The following is a 21536-nucleotide window of genomic DNA, read 5'->3' as shown; positions in this document are numbered from 1 at the left end:
TTGACATCATTAGAGCAAATTGTGAACTTCTGCAGCTGGAGTAGAACTTGAAAGTGCAGCAGTGATCTGGCAGGTAAAAAGGACTCAAACAAGCCAGTGATGTCTTTATTTTTTATTTACAATTTTTATGATGAATCTAATATTTTAAGTATAGTTTAAAATCCCTGCATTTTACCAGAAAAACTAGTTGGGGCAGGAAAAACTGCATAACAAGTTTATTTTTTCCACGTCTGCATTACATGCCCCAACTACGCATGTACTTTAGCCATGCATAGACTTACTGAAGTGTAATAGGAATGACTGCTTGGTCATCGAACCTCCAGCTTTTTGCGTCTGCGATGGAGTACAGTCAGAGCTTTCCTTACTGAAGGGGCCTGATATGCGAGGAATGAACGGCTGTACCACCAGCGCAGGTGCTGCCTCATTAATTTGATTTCTCAGAGAGGTGTGGATGAAAGCCCGCCTGGCACTGCAGCCAGTTACAAGACCTGGAGCCGGTCCAGTGCCAGTCACACTGTTCCTGCATTTCCATCTATTCTCAGGTGTACTTCTGGTATTTCACACATGCATGAAGCTACACCCCAACCTCCCACTCCAAGGGGGAAAAACACAACATCCTTTACACAACAGGGGTTTCAGCAAAAAACAGTCACGTGAGTTAACAGACTGGCCAGCTGTTAGAAAAAAAATGGTCTGAAATTTAGAGTGACAGATGAGGGGAAGTGACTGCTTCACTTCCTCCACCCGAGCAGACGGGTTTACTGTCAAAGTGTGTGTGTGTGTGTGTGCGCATCACATTACTACAGCATACATTTGTTAAAGGACAGAGTTAGGAGGTGAAAACTGTGTGTGCGTGTGTACCTGTTTAGACGTCTTTATAAGGACCAGAAACTGGCATTCCACTATACTTGTGAGGACACACACGCTGATCCTCACAAGCTTTTTGATGCTCAAAATGTGGTTTTAATGTCAGGGTTACGATTAGGTTTAGGGTCAGGCATTGCATTATGTCAATTACATGTCCTTGCTAAGACAACAAAACGAGAATGTGTGTGTGTTGGGAGGTTTGGGGGGCGCATACCAGAAATACCAGAGGGGGCAGGCTCCTTTATTAACCTCAGTCAAAGACCCGAGGGACGGACACACGGACACACACACGGACACACGGACACACACACGGACACACGGACACACACACACACGGACACACACACACACACACACACACACACACCTCCCTGTTATAATATGGATTGGGAACAACATCAAACCAAGTTTTTTGGGGGGATTTTTCTTTGATAAGAAACAACAAAAAATGTTGTTTGTTGGAATTTTCTGAAAGGTCTTAGAAAATGATTTTACACTGTAAGATGAACTTTTCTCAAAATGCTGAAATTCATCCTGATTTGTGTTTCTTTGTGGAAGCTGACACATTAGATGTGTTCAGTGAGTTTCATGAGATCGAACAGTGTAGAGTTACAGCTGCAAAGTTTAGCTTTTATAGCGTCTGGTATTTTCTAATTTACTTCAACCAGACCAGCTGAGAAAAATGATAAAAGCTCATTCAAACAGGAGCAAACGTGCAGCAACTAGAGTTAATACAAGGTTTGAATTTTGTTAAATTAGCTTTTATTCTTATTTCATTTTGATTTTTTTTTCACTTCTGTTTAGTTTCATTAAAGGTTTTTTTTTTTAATTCGGTTTTATTTGAGTTTATTATGACTCAGAGTGAAAAACTCAGAACAGCCACTGTAATGGAGACTTTGCAGCCTAACGCACACACAAAAACACCTGCTCGCACCTGATGTGCTGAATAATGTGATCACACTGCAGGTGTTAAAGACATTTTATCTATATTTTGAATTTAATTTAGTCTTTTTTTTTTTTTTTTTTACACCTGGTTTTACTTTGTTTCTATTAACATTAAGAAGATACTGCCCGTCTACTCCGTATTCTCCACGGTCTGCTGCCCGTCATGTGTGCATCGTGTGTGTGCGCACGTGATCACCTGATCATCATCCTCCACGACCACAAGCGTCAGTTTGCTCTTCTTGAAATCCAGACGAGTGATCTTGGGCCTAAGACAGTCACACAGGAAGGCAGGACAAAATATTATGTCTATAAAGCATGAAAAGAAAAAAAAAAAAAAAAAAGTGAATTGGGTCCGAATGAAACGTACCAGAAGAAAAGGCCGATCTTAGTTTGTCCTTCAAACACCAGAACTCCAGTGGGTGTCAGGCCCAGGCTGTACTCGTTACCATCTCGAGCCTGCAGGGCAGAAGTGATGAAAAGACAGGAAGGGAGAAGAAAGAAGACACATCAAAGAGCTCACATTATGATCTTATCATATGCTAATGTTGCGATGCACATTCCTTTCTCTTCCTGTCTTTCATCAAGGGCACTTCCTGTTTGGGATCCTACGTGTGCTTGATGTGTGTGTAAACGGTACAGAAAGACCGTGTCACTTACCTTCACCATATGCATGTCCACCCCGTACATTTCGAGCCACTTTGCTTTATTCAGGTAGTTGATCTCAGCCTGGGCTGGTGTCTGACCTCTGAAAAAGGTGAGGAGGAAACGCATGCATCAGACTACACTCCCCTCCTTCCCTGCCACCGCTTCATGTGCTTTCCCTTTGCCTCCTCATCCCCCAAACCAGCTGTGGACTCATCTGGTTGTTGGGGATCTCTTTAATCGTCGGGTCTTTACCTTCGGTTGTGATTTAAAACAACTTTGTGCAAATTAAATTAAAAAAATGAAAGAGCAGTCCTAAGATGTTTGGCGTATATGGCAGCGTGGCCATTACATGACTTTCTACCTGTGCTCATAAACACACTACCTCAGTAACAACGAAACACTTACCTGCACTCCTTCCATGTGTTATATATAGCCAGCTCCATCTCCTCTGTCTGCTCAGGCATGAAGCGAAACTCTGACACGAGATCCAAATTGTGTTCTAATGGATCACAGTCGCCCAACTCGGCTGCAAACACACAGACGCATCTTTACAGTTAATGATGGAATATCCCCCCCCATTCAGCATTTTACCAAACATTTCAAGTTGCTATACATCAATACAACCATTACATCCCAAATTTTAATAATATGTATGCATGAAGTCCATAGTAACTACATAAAAACATGTTTTTGTAAACGCACATTTCTAGTTACAGAAATTTCAGGTTTATCCATCAAAACTGTAAATGCAAAAAAGTTGCCCAAAATAGTTTCCAGCCACAGGAAATGTATTTTGAGTGTTTTCATAGTTTCATTTTTGAGATACACCAATTTTTATAAACTGCAGGAAAAACAAAATAAATATAATAATAGCATGTTCATCAAAATAAACTATTTCCACCAGTGGAATTAAGCCTCTCAGAAACTATACAAAAAGCCATAAAGTCAAGCATGACTTTCAAAAACACCAGTTAACCTTTGAAAGGCCCTGTAATGGAAAAAAAAAAAAAAAAAAAACTTTCCCATGAAAAATGACATCACTTCCAGTTATGGCAGGTAATGGCGGACATGCGATAGTTCGCCCTGATATTTATTCCGACGTAGGGAGTGCTATGAACAGCTGATCGGATCAGCAAAGCGTGTTTGTGGAGTGTGTTTTTGTTGTTGCCAGCACTTTTTACACAATTTTTGGAAAGCCATATGTGGAAGGAAACTGCCACCTGGGACAAGTTGATTGCATGATATGCAAGTGCAACTCCTCTGGTTTCATATGCAAAAGAAATTATAGCGCTAGCTTATGTGGTTGCACTTCTGCTGGGATTTAAAGATAGTTACACAAATAAGAGCGTGCACGCTCCGATGGGCTTAGAAGGGTTAAAAATTAAATAATTACATGAATTAATAAAAATAAATCTGTTCTTTATATTTTTCTAGAAAAATAGGAAATGGGTACAACAATTTATAGACTGTGCAAACATACATGGAAACACAGTATTTAAGGCATGAAGAGAGTTTGCACAATTGCTTGATCGCCCACTGAAACCATTTCCGTACATGGATCAGATGAAGCTCCAGATGCATCTCTCAGGTCCTGTGTCCTTAAGAACTTGACTTTCACATACTGTTCACGTCATCTTCTGTTTGCTGCCACGTTTTCAGCAAACAGCTCTCTGGAAATCACATTGACGGTGCAAAAGTACTGTTTTATGCCAGTCTGTGTTATCTTTACCATTTTCTTAACTGAGGAAGAGAATAAATGCCGAGTTTCTGTGGCCGGCTGCTTGTAACAAAGACAATAATCAAATTTAAAATTGGTTCTTTGCTATGTTTCCTCTTATGTGTAGGCACAACACTGAGTTAGGGGTCTTTGAGTGTCTGGATGATTTAGAGGTCAGTTACGCGGCTTAAACAAAAGCATTTCCCTGAAAACGGTCGGGTACAAGGATTGGACTGAAAGCGAGAGGAAAAAGCAGCCATCGTCCAAAGAAAGAGCACTTTGAAAATTACAGGAAAGTCTGGCTCCATGGAAGCAAAACATAAAGAAATGAGGGGTTGCTCGAGACTTCTGAACACTACTGTGTGCATGAATTCCTCAGATTTAACTGGTTTTATACTGAATCACCCACCTAAAAGTCTCCAATGAGGTAACGGGTATTTCCAGCTGCCAGCATAAGAAATAAACCATCACACAGAAAAATTGAGAGAAGGGAAAGAAAGAGTCGTGATTACGGCTTCAGTGTTTGGATACACAGAAGCAGCTCAGGTTTGTGATCTTCATTGTTTAGCTAGTCCAGCTGTGAGCTAAGCCTCGGGATAAAGGGGGAGAAAATATAACTTTAGCCTATCCCTAAACGTGGACCAACAACAGAAATGTGAAAAAGTTGAAGATAAAGCTAGAAAGCTCAGCTGAGGGGCAGGGAGAAGGCAGAAAGGGTGCTGGATTAGGGGGCCACAGAAGAGGATCGAGCACTAATGAGCTGGCATTTACCCACAATGACCATGTGTAAGTGTGAGCACACAAGGGTTGGTGCACGCAAGCCCATTCCATAAATGTCTCCAGCGACTCAGTCTTTGCTCCTCTGCAGCACCTCTGAAATGGCTCATTGCAGGTAAACACTGGACTTATGAAACAGCTACTGCAGGTGTGTGAAGGTAGGAGCTCAGAGTGTAAGTCAAAGACTGCCATGACTGGTTCCAGATACGCATCTGTGATGTGAGAGCCTCGTTGGCACACAACCTCACCAAGAACACCAAGTTAGCGTTTGAGGCTACAGCTCTGCAGCCTCGTTTAGTTTGCATGGACTAAAGTTCTCCAGCTGCTGTAAGATCTGGCTGCACTGACTTTCTAAGCCGAATCTCCAGACCAGAACAATCACCAGCTACATAAAACATAAGCTGTGTGTGAAACACTGATGTGCTTACCCTGTAGTGAGAAGGCAGCCAACTCCACCGCTGTGTCAAACGGACATTCGAGCCTAAAAACACAGACGTGCAAAAATGAATCGTAGTGAAACCCATGAAGCTCAAGCCTGCAGGTTCCCTTCCATAAAGAGGAAATCAGAATTCCATATTTTAATCTCTATTTAATGACTGAATGAAGGCATCTACACTCCAATGACCAGCAGGTCAATATATAATCCTGTAGGGCTCTGAAGGTTAGAGGGCAAAGAAAACCAACACAAAGGATTCACATTTAAACACATTAGCCAGAGTTCAACAGTCGAGTGTCTCCTCAGATCTGTGTAAACTATAGAGATTTGTAGACGTTCCCCCCACGCTGCCAACATCTCTCTTACTCAGTGAATTTACTTGTTTGACGAGCTGTTGTTAATAACAAACTCCTCGGTAACCCAACGTTAAGCTTACAAGGTAAAAACTGCAAACCCAACATTTATAAAAGGATCACATCTGAGCAGGACAAGTTCATTTTAACTAGTCAGAGTTTAGAAACTATGACTGAGGACAGTCTGCAGAGCACACTGAGCGTTTTTTTGAAGCAGAAGTAAAAACCTAACGTAGTTTGACCTTTAAATAAATGCAGCTACGTCCTATGTAAATGTCTCCGTGTCCTTTCAGTAAGCCAAACGTTCCAACTTTCATTCCTGACTGAAAAGCTGTCCACGCCTTGGTAACTAATAAAGCTTCTTACTTAAATTCAAAGGCTACAGTGCAGGATTGTTTAGTTACCAAACAGTTACAGCACAGCTGTATTAACAGCTGTCAGGGAAGTGTTCCCACGTGAATGAGACCTGTTGTATAAAAATGCTTTGAGAGCTCGAGCAGAGAGGCTGAAAAATGCTGATCATTTTCTGCTCTGAACAAGCAGAAGAAACCTCAGAATGTAAAGAACAAATATGGGAACAGGCATCATTCTTAACACCTGACAACTTAAAACATGCAAACGCTTAAAAGTGTACGCAAGAAACAGAAGTTACATACTTGCTACTGAGGAGGTCTTGTTTCAGCTGCAACACAAAAAGATATCTGAAAGAAAGCAGAAGGAAATTATCAGATATTTCACCCTTCTGAGTGGTGCGTGGCAAAACTTCCTTTAAAGTTCACTACAGTGGGATTTTAAAATGAGAGGAAAGAAATGCAGGTGTGGGTGTCTAAGCCCACCTGGTGAGCTCCTCGTGCAGGTTGTTCGGCTCTGAGGAGTAGAACTTGACTCTCAAGTGAAGGCAGTAAGGAGGGCCAACTAAATGGAAAAATTTAAAAAAGATATTTATGAAATTTAATAACACAATAGCGTGTAATGTGTGCCTCGTGTTATTCACATGAACACAGTCGTATTGGCCTCTAACATTTCAAAGAAATCCATTTGTGATGTCGGCTGGAGAATCCCAGCTGGTGAGTTTCTCTTCCAAAAACGTAAACATGCTCTTCACACAGGGATCAATGTGTTTGGGCTGCAATACTCACTTTTCACTTGTTTCTTGATACTTTTTGTGACATCGAGCCAATGCTGAAAGAATACAAAGCAACAACAATTAAATCAACACAGCAAGGTTTAGCAAAACTAACATGAAAGCCAACAGCAACATTACTATACATGCGCCTTTACTGAACATAGAAACAAAGCACTGGTGTGGTCAACTGATACAAAGCGACCACTTGAGTTAATTGGTTAATAAGTGCGCTGTTCTTCGAGGTTTCTTCTTAGAAGTTCAGGCTCTGCGAGGCATGAACTATGTTAGAGAGAGAGGGAGGCGTCTGTGTCCATGTCAGAGACAGAGATAGATAACAGAGGAACAGCACTCTCTCATCTCTCTCCCCCACATTCCTTATTGCAGCCCTCCCTCTCCCAGCGCTCTAAACCTGCCTCCTGTTTGCCTGCCTTTGAGTTTCCCAGTGAAGGAACAGAGTCCCCGAGAGACCGATGACTTCAAACTGTTTGTGTAAGAGGACAGCCCGACTCCCAGAGTGGACCGAGCCTTTAAGCCCTGAAAGTGAAAGTCTGTGTCTCAACCTTTCCTGGGAGAGCAGTAATGTGGGATATGTGGCTAAAACATGACTGTCAGAGACACTTGGTATCATATCAAATAAAAGCATGACACAGAATTATACGGCAGCGACATACAGATAAAGAACAGATATTTAAATTTTTGATATTTACTATAATACAGTCATAAATTAAAATGAACTCCTTACCCAACAAATACAATAAGATGTATATTTCTCCATAACATAAGTGCTAAAAGTTAGAAAAGTAAACAAACAGTGTGTAAACATTTACTTTTTATGCATCAATCCAATATCTGTAATGGGGGAAAAATGTTAACTTTAAGTATTAACAGGAAGTCTGCAGATTTAGTCAGGCATTAAATTTTTTTATTAATAAATAAACAAAAAACAACCAGTACAGAGTCACAAGACACCCTCCATGCTTACTGGAACTTGTGCCGAGTCCATGAAGCGTATTCCAAAGTAGTCTTTCTCAACAATGTCCAGATGGTACATGATCTGTTCAAACAGCTCCTCGCCTTTGGCTTTTTTCTGTAGAGGCAAACACACGAAAGAGAAGACTTCAGTGCTCTTGTTTCAGCACATTAATGAAAGTTAGGGTTGCCTCGGCCTCCAAGAAGTTTATAAATGATAAAACTGATTATTTGATCAGTCTTTGCAATGCCTGCAGCTCTGGAAAATTTTTTATGGGAAATAATATAATTCCCTGGAATACATTCTGACTTGTGTGGAAGAGATTAGAGAAAATGTTAAGCTGTCAGAAGCTGAATAGGTGTTGCCCTCTCTGACGAGGCCGTACCAGTCACTGCCTGCGTTCACGTTGGGACTGGGAAATATCTCAAATATACACCGCTCTCCTCTCAGTCTCACATTTCCATGAGGAGCAGTCACATCTCATGACAGAAGCTTTGTGTGCATCCGAGATCAATCTGCAGCTCCACAGTTCTCATAGTCCTCTAGTGTTCAGGAGTTTAGAATCAGCCTATAAAATCGGTACCAATCGGTCACCACTGCCTGATCGAGCTGGCAGCGTCTGTTCGTCCATAATAAGAAAGTAGGAATTATTTGATCAAACAGGTGCAGTTTCAGCTGTTTACCAGGTTTCACCACCCCCGGTTACTGGAGCACAAGCCTTTTTAGTTAAAACGTTCCCTGGATGCCACAGTACTTTTCCATGTGCCAGGTAACATTGTTTCTAACATACTAGGCCTAGAGTTTCCAATTTATCTCACTTCATGCAACCAAACCAGTTACATGACATTCTTTCTGAGGCTATAACAGCACAACTATGTGCAAAATGTTATTTCCAGAAATGGGTGAAGTGTTTAAGAACTAAGTAAAAAGCTTAAGCAGGATTGCCTCGATCTCTCTCTCTCACACACACACACACACACACACAGATCCCAAGAGAGCTCCTGGGCAGCACAGGGGGCTGGCCCCATGCTAGCTGGCATAGCTGACGAGGCATACCGCACCCCTACAGTACCCTGGGAGAGGGAGCACAAAGGACTCATTGTGTGTGTGTGTGTGTGTGTGTGTGTGTGTAGCATTGTTAGAGTCTTTGCAGTCTTTCTGCCTCCCTGTGAGCACACAGTTCTCCCTCTGAGACGCTCGGATTGTTTAATGACAACAAAAGTCTTTAACCAATATCAACTACTGCAGTACGAGTCCAACCAAGCAGCCGGGGGAGCGATGTGTCCATAAAAAGGAAACAATATCTAAGATGAGTAGAAGGGTTACGGGGTTATTTTAGAAAGAAAAACACGATTCGAGCGTTTGCATGCATGTAAATTTAGTCTACTCTTAAATACTCCATTCAAAAAGCATCCATGGGCTTGACCTTTTCTCTGGTGCTACACACAAAAGAAGGTCAGTGTAGGTGATAGGGTGGGGTAACTGGTGGCAGTGGTGTAAACAAAACAGAAGGGAATAAATGTCCAAAAGGGAAGGATCCTTTGGCCTGGGGTGGTCTTACATATAAGAACCAGAGATGGTAAACCTGTGAGGTGTGGATCCTATTCAGGGTGTATTTCCAGCCACTCGGACGTCTCACAAGAATAAAGGAAACCAGGAAGCATTGAGAAGGGACACACAGCATTTCCTAAGTTACTGTATGTCTAAGCTGACACCTGGTGCCAGATGTTTATACCACTGGTTCCCAGTTGATGTGTTAAAACACACTATAGTGATCTGAGATTTTTTTTTTTTTTTTTACTGTGAGTCGAAGGGCACCTCTGTCCACTGAGCCAATCCACACTGCTCAGGTGGTAGAAATGTTAGTCTGCTTTAGCTTAAGTCTGACTTGGGATGCGAATATGTCACCAAGCAAACTAGACCGACACTGAAACACCACCATGAGAGAGATGTAGAGAACTTCAAAGGAGGACTGGGTCTGAACCTAAAGCCACGTTAAGGTGATGCATGGAGGGCATACGCTAGCAGAGAGGAGAAGAAGGGACTAATATGAATACAGGTTTAGCTTTATTTTTGGTTTCCCTTTGTTACACCTTAAGCTCAAAATGTTAAAAAAAAAAAAAATCACTGTTTTATACAATGCAAATGAATGTGTGACGCACAGACACTTGACAGCAGGAGCACAGAGAGCCTCTTACAAACAGCTGTGAGTGAAATACAGAGCAGATTAAAATTAGAGATGCAAAGAAGGGATTTTTTGCTAGTTTTCTAATATAAACGTTCATTTACAAGCATCGTAAAAATCATACGATTATGAGTGATGAAGCCGTTTACAATCCAGCCCGCTCTTTGTCCAAAGGTCTTCTGTCATTATTATCCTCAGCTGTGAAGTAGGGCTGCTCAATTATAGCAAAATTGGTCAGCTTTAGACTCTACCATAGAGCCTTCACTGTGAGAAGTCTGCAAAGGCAGACCGGGACGAAGAGAGGGCCAGGAGGCAGCGGAGCTGCTGCTTCGATGGCCGGCACAGTATAAATGCAGAGAGCAACAACAGCTAACCAACACTCCTGTCACACAAACCTGAAAGCTGACCGAGTGGTTAAAAGGGCAGCTGCAGGTTCTGTTAATGAGGCCTCTGCAGCAGGGCGGGCAGTTCATTTTCCCCAAGAGTCCACATGACAAACTGGGACTGTTGTGTGCACGTGCATGCTTTGTAAAATTTCAAAGGCTTTTTTAATACAAAGTGCTATTGCTGTCTTGCTTCTTGTTACTTACTTCAGCTACTTCCCTTTTAGTTCTCACTCAGTGAGAGAAATCTGGTCTGTTTTGGGCTTTAAGTGCATGAAAGTCAGGTTCAGTGCGGTCACTGGGAGAGTTTGTGTATCTGGGTTTGTTAGACTTCATCATTGAGAATGTGATGATGGTAGATCCAAAGACGGCCAACACTTTCTGAGCACGTGTGCTTATGAGTGTAAAGTTCTCCTCTTTGAGAGTAAAAACTCCAAAGTGAAAAACTGTCTGTGATTCAGCCACTTCTTAAGTTAACCATTAAAGTTACAACACCAACAACATGGTTAATTTTTAGCGCTTACACAACACCTCCTGGTGCTAAATTCCCAATTTCAGATCTCGATTCATTTCAGAACTTAAGTTTTACTGAACCATAAAACTCCAGAAACGAATCTTGAACTGTGTAACATGCGTATTATTAACAGTGTCTGAAACGCAGACATCTGGAGGCTGAAAGCTGAAGCGTTTGCTCCTAAACCTCGCTCTGCTTCACTCTGTGCACTCACACTGTTGGTATGAAATATAATGAAAGTCCAGCTCCCTGTGCTGCTGGCAGCGTAGGAGAAACAGTTCAAACAGCATAGAACAACAAAGGAAAACAACAGCCTCTCCAAACCATCAAGGCTTCCCAAAGCGACAGGAAACAAGTTTTCTTTAAGTTCTTTTAACTAAACATTGTGCCAACACTTCCCAGTAGGGCTCTGCTGCAAGGCGGGAAAATTCTCTTTCATCTTGATCTCGTCAAATTAAAACTGATAAATAAACTCTGCATTCACACACACACACACACACACACACACACACACACACACACACACACACACACACACACAGCTTCTGGCAAATACAAAAAGGTCCTCTCTGAACATCACAACGTTTTAATTGTGCTTCCGTAACCCCTTAAAATACACTTTTGTATTCTTAGTAACTTTCATTATTATTCAGTTTTTCATACACAGTACATTGGGCATCCCCCAACGAGGCTTTAGTCAGAGTCAAAATAAAATTACCAGCACTGTAATGAAATTATTTTTAATTTTATTGGGGAGTAATGAGCTCCAACGTAGCGGATATTTGTGTGATCCAAATGATCAAAAATCACAGGACTCGAGTTCAGTCACAGAAGGTAACACAGACTGTGTCTCAAACTGATTAATTGGAAAATCCCTGTTATTCCAAATCTTTACTAATCTTTCTGATGACTACACTTAGAAAAACTGCATAACTTTGTAGTGACAAACCCACCGGTGAGACACAGCTTATTATGAGGTTATCAGAAAGACCCCCAGTTTCAGCAGCACCTCAGCGTCTGTCAACAGGTACTGCTCTACACTAGGCAGGCTTTAAAGTAGTGAAGGGCAGGACCACTGACAGAGCACAGAGGGGAGACGTCTATGACATCTAATTAAAGCAGGATGAGATATGAAGCAGGCTATCAGTGGGACTAACACACTGATAGCCTGCGTCTGTGCTTGCTTTGTAAACAAATGTTCCAACTTCAATGATAAAAATTGATGATTAAAAAAAAAATTGACTCTGAAAATTAATCATCAGCAGATCTGTGTCACGAGTACCACAGAAGGCTAAGCTGGATTGCTAGCAAAGCTGCCAGAGTCATCCACTACAGCTGTGACCAGACGTTTACAGAGGCTACAATCATTTCTTTTAACTGTTCATTCTCTGGGTGAAATTATTGTACAGCATACATCTTAAATAAACAAAACACAAAGATTTTTATTTTTCTGTATTCCACAATAATGTATATTAATAAGCAGTGCTGAACTTTCTACAGTGTTTTTAAGTTGATGAGAAGTTAATATTGTGACTGACGACAACTGGCAACTTCTCTTTGTCAACATAATGAAGAGGATTTGTTTGACAGCACTTACTGGACTGACCAATCCGATGAGTGTGGTCATTAGATTGACCTTGGACCTTCCCGAACAACAGGAAAGTCTAAGGAACTCTAAGGCTACGTTCACACTGCAGGCGAAAGCGCTTCAAATCCAACTTTTCTGACCCATATCCGATCATGCTATGACAGTTTGAACGGCATAAATCCGGTATTTTCAAATCCGATCTGGGCCACTTTCGTATGTGGTCCTGAATCCGATACATATCTGATGTTTTATAAAGCGGCTGCTGTTTGATGGTCAGGTCGCATTAAATCCGTCTTTTACGTCACTGACACAAGACAGACGCCAACTATCAGCGCCGGAGAAGGCATCGTGAACGCTTCCTGTCCATCCAGTGAAACTGTTGAGAAGACGACGTTGGAGAAACGTAGAGCTGGGCGATAGAACGATAACGATATGTATCGCGATATAACTTTTACTCGATAGAGAAATTAAGCTATCGCGATAGACCTCGCCGCTCTTGTCCTCTTAAAAAAAAATAAATAAATAAAAAATCAGCCAATCCAAATTCAGTAGCGCAGAGCTGAACCAATCACAGCCGCAGCGTCACGTCGCGTGACTTGTAACGTACGGCACAAGTGCCAAGCCGCACATGTGTTTGTTTGGGAAGCAGCCAGCGGGTAATGGAGGAAATGAGTGTGCCGATTAGAAAAATCAACCGAGCGTGACCGAAGAGAAAACAGATGATGGTTCCAACGCCGGAGAGATTGTCGAACGGAAGAGCCATAGAAGTTCCGTAGTGTGAAGGTATTTCGGCTATTTCAAGTCTGACAAAAAACAGAGTAGCGTGCACTGTAAATTGTGCTGAAAGCAAGTCTGGAAATACAATAAACTGGTGCATGCGTCACACTGTGCGCCACGTTATTGTTTCGGTGAAATGAATTTCTACAATACTGTTAATTCTACTCTCTGCAGTGTTTAAATGCTTACATATACACACAGTTACTGTCCCTCCACACATACGACTCGGTTCTGCTTCTATGCCGCAGCTTTGTTTACTTTTTCCCACCGAGGCTTCTAGACTTCTGATTGGCCAACATTTCTGCACGGTTAGGAATCTAGCGCCACCTGCTGCTTTGGCATGTTCATAGCAGTGTTTTCCTTCATTTCTGCCTTTATGTGTGGACGGGATTATTTTTTAAAACGAAAACGGAAAATCTCCGTTTTCAAAAACACCCGTGTACGTGTGGACGTAGCCTCAGTCTCTGACTGGAAGCGCTAATTCGTCATTCGGCTTTTGTCAGACTAAAGTAACTGTTAAAACTGTTTGAAAAGCTCAGCTATACAACAAGGAGAGACTGAGAATTTCCTTTTAGTTCTCAGTTTATTTGATATTGACAAAAGTTAGTCAGTTTTGTCTGTTCTTCTGTAAAACAAACTAAGATTTATTTTTAGAATTAATATTTTGTTTCTAAGTGGAATTGACAATTTAGTCTGTTTTGTTTGTTCTATTTTGAAACTTAAACGCTTTAGCGGCTGCCTTTTGTGTAGTTTGCAATATTTGCCTTTATTTATCTGAAAAAGTCTCATGTTCCTTAAGTACATCTACCCTGTTGAACTTATTATGGGAAATAAATATTTAAATAAAAACAAGCTACTGATTATTTCACATTTTACTTGTGAGCAACGGCACATTTAAATCTTACAAATATAGTTATTTGGCTGATATCGTGATAGATATCGTTATCGCCTGAAATGAAAAAAACATATCGTGATATGAAAAAATCTCATATCGCCCAGCTCTAGAGAAACGTGAACATTTTCTTTGTACTGTATAATCTGCAGCTATCCTTTGAAGCAGCGCTCCTCTAAAACAGCAACAAGGGTCATTATTAGGCCAAATGTAAATAACAAAATAACTTTATAACTTAAAGCAAAATTGGGAAACGTAAAGTCCGAAACAAGTCTTTATATTAAGGTGCATCAGTCAAACTGTTGTTCTGGGTCTAAACAGAGCGCGTTGTGTGTGACGTCTTCTTTTGCGCATGCGCCGCTTTGAGCGTTCACACTAGAGCGCGTTTGCTGTCGCATTTTATTTGTAGTGTGAACAAGCAGACAAAAAAATAAAAAAATCTGAATTGAGCATCAAGACCTGCAGAGTGAACGTAGCCTAAAATCTAAGGATGAGAATTGTGCATTTACACATTGGGAAGATCCCTTGAAGCCATTTCTGCACAACTGCAGATTCCACGATCATCAGTTCAAACAACTGCACTTAAGTACAAGTTTATTTGGATGTGTGACCACAAAGTCTGGAGGAAGACCCAAACAATCACCCTCAGATGACAGGAAAGGGATTAGGATGTTCAAGAAGAACACAGCACGAGTCAAACGCCTTCTGGAGAAAAGTTTGACAGTCAAACAAGACTAAGATTGAGCTGCTTGTTTTGAAAAACAACTATTTCAGCTAACTGGGGACATTATCGTAACTGCAAACTGAAGTTAAACGAGTGAGGAGAGTACTGAGTAAGGCTGTTAACAAGTGTGTGTCTGCTGCTGCCCAATCATTGAGAGTGCGCCAAGATAAGGTGGGAGTGTTTGCAGAAGCTACATACAAGCATATCTTGGGGAGGGGAAAAACAAAGAGTCCCAACATAAAGAAAAAGGTCCTGCTGGAATGCATTTGTAGAAGCTTTCCACACACACCAAACGTCTGAGTTTCTAGATGTATGAATGCAAGCACAGGCTGGAGTAGTAACATTCCTGCAATCATCAATTCCCCAGCAGAAACAAGAGGCCAAGAGAGCGCGTCCAAGCAGATAACATTCCTCTAAGGGACCGAGTAAGAAAACAATGGCACTCTCTCTTCATGTGCACAATACTGAGCTGGTAGGAGGGATTACACGTTAAGGATTTGGCAGGTCAGGCTGAGGACGGGCTCAGATGTGTGACATCACCTGTGAGATATGCTGAGTAAAACACATTCCTGCTCGCAAATGAGAAATTCCTGTAATGAGGTCTGCACTGCTGCTGGCAGCAGGCAGTTTGAGCCACAACATCTACAACGGGGAGAGCGAAATCAGGCAGTAACAGTGAGGAGGATTTCTCCCGAGCACATTTTCCTTGGAATTTATACAAGACAGCTTTCAAGATAAGCTTCTGGCTTCACTGGAGTTTTGGCTCACGGGAGGAAGAACATGAAGTGACAGGAAAATAATACCGTATTTCCCGGACTACAAAGCGCACCTGAATATTAGCCGCACAAGCTAAAATCAGGGGAAAATCCTGTTTTGTACATACATTAGCCGCACCTGACTAAAAGCCGCAGGTGTTTCAATGTTGACTTATCATATGTAAGAGAATATGCACAAAGGGAATTGTCAGGAAAGAGATGGCTGTTTGGAGACACACCCCTTTTATTAATATTTTGAAAAACAAGTTATGGGTACATATTTGCACATGTAGTACATAACAGTAACCTACAGCACACCAGAAAAATAGATTCGGACTACCTTTTAGGCTCAGGTGCAGTGACACGGCTTTAACAAGAAGAAAAGTCAGTCATTCACCATCTTTCTCTTCTTCCTGCGCACTAAAACCACCAAAGTCCTCTTCTCCAGTGTCGGATACGAACAGGCTCAGGATGGCTTCGTCATCCACTCTCAGCTTCTTTCCTTCGTTGTCACTTTCAAAACCAAAGAAATCCTCGTTGTCAGTGTCGGAGTCGAACACCCTCAGAAGGGCCGTGGCGGTGTCCTCCTCTCCATCATGCAGCAGTCCAGCCCTTCAAAATCCGTTGGTGATCGTGGATGTTTTCGCACTTTTCCACGCTGTCAGAATCCAGTGGTGGAGTTGGGCATAACTTGCTTTTTGCAAGTTTATCTCCGCTCATCATCCACGCCTCCCGCTGAATGCGTAGCGCTACTTTGAAGTTTGTTTTTCGCGCTACTTCGTACGGCACTACGTTGCCTGGCGGACGGACATGTGACTAACATACCACTCTTGAACCCCGATCCTTCCGCCAGGCAACGTAGTGCCGTACAACAGCGGAACAAACAAAACAAATCGTCTTACGATATCACAAAAATCATGGACAATCCATAGAAAAGCCGCACCTGACTAAAAGCCGCAGGGTTCAAAGCTTGTGCAAAAAGTAGCGGCTTATAGCCCGACAATTACGGTAATCACACGAGGGGGAAACTGTCCTAGAAGTGCAATCACTATCACTGTGCAGCAAGGCGCTCGTCTGTGAGGCAATAAAGTGAAACGAATAAAGAGAAAAAAGGGGAGGAGTGAGTTCTGGAGTGGTGACCAGCATGTCATGTGACCGAGCGTGTTCTCCAGAGAGGATCATGGAATTACAGGTGATCAGGAGCACGAGAGCACGCGCTTCATAGGATTAACAGGACTGCTCCACTGACACAGGCACACTGTGGTCACTGGTACACTGCTTTCACTTTCCAGCTCATAACCACATAAGAACACCGTTTATGTCAAGAGCCCATCTGAAGGCAATTAGTCACAAAGAATGATTCACTCAGATGCTATTATTAACAAGGTGTCGATTTCAAGGATGAGCAAGGATCAGGACGCGTCCAAAAACAAGACTCTCTCACATGCGCGCTGGTTAATGGGTCATTCTTTATTTTTGTAACGTGCTATTCAGCCTTGCTAAGTACATTTTTAGAGCGCTGATATCAACCTAAATATCTGTCCTATCACAGACGCACACTTATCTTCAACAGTGTACAACAACATAGTGACCAGTGTTGTTAGTTCAGGACAGTTTTATTTTGTTCTGTCACATCTGTAAAAGTTGGTTGGTTTTATAACATTGTTTCTAATATTTCTTATGAGTCAATAATCCGAGAAGATCAAAGTTTTATGAATTTCTATACGACTCAATATCAAAAATTAAATATTACTTGACTTAATTAAAAAAATTAATAATAATAGGACCACTTATTTTCAGAGTTCTTTTTTTGGTAAATTTGCTCTTTTCCCCCAGGAAATTTGTCTATTTTCTCTTGTAAGCTGCCAGTTTTCCTCATCCCTGAAGAATAATGCAGAAAAATATACTTTTGGTAATTTAGAAATGGTGTTATATTATAGTTTGTCCAGCAGAATAGCTCTCAGTCTGTTTTATAATATACTCAGCACTGTATGCAGCACATGTAGCAGAGCAGCAAGTTTTCCTGTATCTAAACAGTTAAGTTGTTAATTACTTTGTAAGGATTTGCATTGGTGCATAATTTTTTTTGTTTTTTTTAAACCATATTTTTATTGATCATAAAGGTCAGAAATAACAGGAACCTGCATGAACAAATCAGGACTCTGTACCTGAACTAGTCCACAAACTGGGAGCCGGTCTGGAGCCCAGAGAAGGCCTGCATATGTTCCCAAAACTTAACATCCACCAGTTTCTGATAGTTTCACAGAAGACTGAGCGCAGAGCGAGCGAAATTCTCTAAGACGTAAAGGCTCTAATGAGGATCATAATTATAAAAGAGAGTGCGATGTGGAGCTGACAGACTTTTCCTGGCACAATGGGAAGTATCTTTAAAAACTCCTTACCGGTAAATCAACACTGACATCTGTCCCATCCAGCAGAGACACACGGCAGGTGATGATAGACGTTGCATCCCCAGCTGCAGGGATGTGCGTTGTGGCCCGCTGGGCTTCTCGTAGCCGGGCTTTCTCTGCATGTTTCCGGATGGAGCGTCGCCCCAGCGTCCTGCGCAGGAAACTTAACATGACGGGGGGAGAGGAAGGGCACCTGTACGCACCTGAAATCAAAGAGTGTATAGATTTTTTTTTTTTTAATAATTAAGGTAAAAATGTATTAGTTTTGTGTGCAGTTGGTCTGTAGTCGAGCCATGACCGTCAGCCTAACCACGGTGGCGTGCCCACTCTCAACCTACGTTCGTACACCTCACCCTATGGCCACAACTTCCAGTAGCTGTTGAAAGAATGAGATGGCAGGTAGAATCAGTGGAAATGAGCTTCCTCTGAACGGTGCTTGGGCTCTCCCGTAGAGATCGGGTGAGGAACTCTGTCACTTCAGGGTTGGGAGGAGCTCAAAGTAGAATGACTGCTCTTCCAACCTGAAAGGAGTCAGCTGAGGTGTTTCAGACATCTGACTAGGATGCCTCCTGAGTGGTTTTTAGCTGTGACTGAACAGGTGTGTCCTCTGGTTAGGGTGTACAGCTGCACAGGTGACACATTTTATGCTAAGCTGTCAAAAATCTGATATTCAAATACAGCTTATGTCACTTTGTATGAAGTTATGCTGCTCATTTAGTCAAGAAAACAGAACTGATAAGGTGGGGCTGTAATTACTGACGGCAGGTAACCGTGTACCTGGTGTCAAACAGATGATTTTCTTTCCATCTAACAGAATCCCCAAATAGATTATAAAGACTGATGGGAGGATTTCATCGATAAGGCTTTTTTTAAATATAACAATAAATCTAGAAAATAAATATGTGCGATGTTATTTGACATCAAGAAGGCAAAGTAACGTTAAACACGACAAAACAAAGTTAGAGTTTACGTTTTAACTTAGTCTGAAACAGCTGCTAACGGTAATCGACCTTAAGTGTGCGTATTTTTAATATATTTTATTTTTTCCTGTGACTTCAGGTCACCCGGTAAACCAAAGTTCCTAAAAAAAAAAAAAAGAGTCCGAAACAGACCTAAAATAATTTAAAAAATCCATTGGATCAACATTAATCAAATTAGCCCTAGCTTTATCGGTAACCTTACCCAGTTAAGGCCCCAAGTACCTGGTGTAAGCAAAAGCAACAGGTGTGCGTTCGTTATACCGCGCGGGCTAACCGTTAGCCACCAACGCGCTTAAGAAGTACGACTCCGACCGGGCAGGCGCGCCCCGCACAGCAAAACGAACGCCGCGTTTAGCGCCCAGAGCCGACGTACACTTGCTCCAGCAGACACTTGTGGATCCGAGGACGTCTGAATGATGGGCTACTTACAAAAACCTCCTCGCGGGAATTCACGGTGAAAGGACGCCCGCCTGCATCGCAGTCGGCTAAACAGAAGCCTCGGACATTTCCGCACTTTGTGACTTCTGGTTTTCTAATCTTCCTTTTCCTTGTTTTATTCCGCCTCGATGCCTCTGCGGGATAATTTTCTCTCCCAGGTCCCAACAAAAAGTAGGAGGCAAGCGCTCCTCAGGAAGTGACGTCACGACAAATCCCGAAGAAAGGGACTCGATTAGCATTTTTAAAGCGACACACCTTTTCTTTTTTTAAACTTTTCTACTCACTTGGAACGAACGAACGAACAAACAAAAAAAGTCATTAAGCGGTCATTTTCTTTGCAATTTATATTTACTTTATTTCAGTTTCTACTTCATTTATTTATGAGAGAAGAGAAAGGGGCTGCTGAGCTGGTACACGTAAAATCAAATATGTGTAAACGTGTAACTCGCAACAGCTTGCATGCTTTTGGAAAGCTGCAGCGCTTAAGGATTTAACCACTCATTTAATTTTTCTGAACTCGAATTATAAAGTATGGCCACTGTTTAACAGCATCACCCCCTACTGGTTGCTGTAGGAACTGCTGGTTCATTTAAGGGAATTGGTGTGCCCAAACATTATTACTATATCTAGACAGAAAGTAATGAACGCTGTGGAAAAACGGGAAATGACCTTTTTAAGAAAAAGAAAACTATCACGAGAAATTACTCTGGAAGTAAATAGGTTTAGCTTTCTTGGCCCCTAGACCTAAAGAGGCACTTGGAAAGCAAACATCTCCTCTGAGAAACTGATGCTGTTTCATTTGAAATTAGAGTTTTGTTTCCTGCACATATGAATACAGCTGTGCCTTTAAATTTAGCCCATCTTTGAGGTTTTGTGGCCAGGTACACAGGCAGACTTCTGTCAAAAGGCCTTTAAAATGCTAAAACAATGCCTTATCCTGATTCATTTCTATATTATTGTGATTAAGATCTGAAAAGATTCAGCTGTCTTCAGATTTTTGCACATTAATGTTCAAAGTTTTACAGCTTTGCCACTCAAATCCGATTCCCCTGCACGTTAAAAATGGGTGAATATCACTAAACTAAGTGCATATGCACCATGTGTGCCTTTGAAATTGTGCACATGCACTGCTGCACTGCATCCTAATGCAGCACACTGACCACATGTTTGCATCTGGAACCCAAACAGATTTTTATACCCCAGAAAACTGTGAGTGACAGAAGTGGATTGGTGGCAGCGAGAGTGAAAGAGAAAGCAGCGAGATCGGCAGTGATGCAGGCGAGGAGGCAAAGATGAAGATGCTAAGACCTTCTGTTGGATAAGAAATGAGTACAGATGGTCAGGGCACGTGCAGAGGAGGGACAGTGGATATGTTGGACAAAGGATGATGAAGATGGAGCTGCCAGGCAGGAGGAAGAGAGAAAGACCTCAGAGAAGATTTGTGGATGTAGTGAAAGAGGACATGCAGAGGGTTGGTGTGACAGAGGAGGATGCTGGGATAGGAGGAGATGGAGGCAGGTGCTATACCCCAGAAAGTCTATCTATATTAACACTGTGTGCATTTGGGGTCCAACATCATTTTCTCCAGCTACAACTAACAGCATCAGCACTGTGTCTCCCTTGTGTGACTGATGGCTTCACTCTACGCTTAAAACGGCACCAAATAATTCTAGTCGAGATCTTCAGCCTCCAGTCGCTCTAACGTTGCCCAACCTCACTTTTACAGTGTGGAAAAGCAAGGTGATCCGAAGCCACGTCTCCATGCTTTGACAGACAAGCTTTAATTGTTCATAATCAAGCTTATAGACATGTCCAAAGCACTGTAAAAACCAAGATACCAGAGAGGAACAAGCAACTGAGGACAAAGGATTTTATGACACAGGTAGAAGTTAACCAAGGGTATAATACGGTAAAACATTTCTCATGACGTTGTGGTTCATTATATATAACACTCGCTGTTATAGATTACCTTTCAAATAAAATGAGAAAGAAAAAAAAAGTTGGAAAGGGCATTGTTGAAATACACACCATTTGTGTCACATTTGAATCATCC

At 41.9% G+C, this 21536-nt stretch overlaps 1 protein-coding gene across 3 annotated transcripts in view; it reads right to left on the bottom strand.

Moving 5' to 3' along the window:
- The window catches only part of epb41l5 (erythrocyte membrane protein band 4.1 like 5), a 37112-nt gene extending 17385 nt beyond the window's left edge, over positions 1–19727 (bottom strand). The window contains exons 1-11 of one of the 3 annotated variants that reach the window (XM_026144395.1): positions 19475–19727; positions 18057–18268; positions 7849–7953; positions 6880–6922; positions 6577–6655; positions 6397–6441; positions 5380–5432; positions 2863–2983; positions 2470–2557; positions 2180–2268; positions 2009–2078 (exon numbers count right to left, since the gene is read on the bottom strand). In XM_026144395.1, the coding sequence (XP_026000180.1) occupies positions 2009–2078; positions 2180–2268; positions 2470–2557; positions 2863–2983; positions 5380–5432; positions 6397–6441; positions 6577–6655; positions 6880–6922; positions 7849–7953; positions 18057–18236 (873 nt within the window). In that variant the 5' untranslated portion in view covers positions 18237–18268; positions 19475–19727. The remainder of the gene's footprint in view (positions 1–2008; positions 2079–2179; positions 2269–2469; positions 2558–2862; positions 2984–5379; positions 5433–6396; positions 6442–6576; positions 6656–6879; positions 6923–7848; positions 7954–18056; positions 18269–19474) is intronic. The other 2 variants (XM_026144396.1, XM_026144397.1) reach the window with 2 other exon arrangements.
- Positions 19728–21536: the final 1809 nt, after the last annotated feature.

Source organism: Astatotilapia calliptera, chromosome 16, assembly GCF_900246225.1.
Source record: "Astatotilapia calliptera chromosome 16, fAstCal1.2, whole genome shotgun sequence".
Taxonomy (NCBI): domain Eukaryota; kingdom Metazoa; phylum Chordata; class Actinopteri; order Cichliformes; family Cichlidae; genus Astatotilapia; species Astatotilapia calliptera.
The sequence above is the reverse complement of the archived record's forward strand: the minus strand, read 5'-3'. Positions and strand labels throughout refer to the sequence as shown.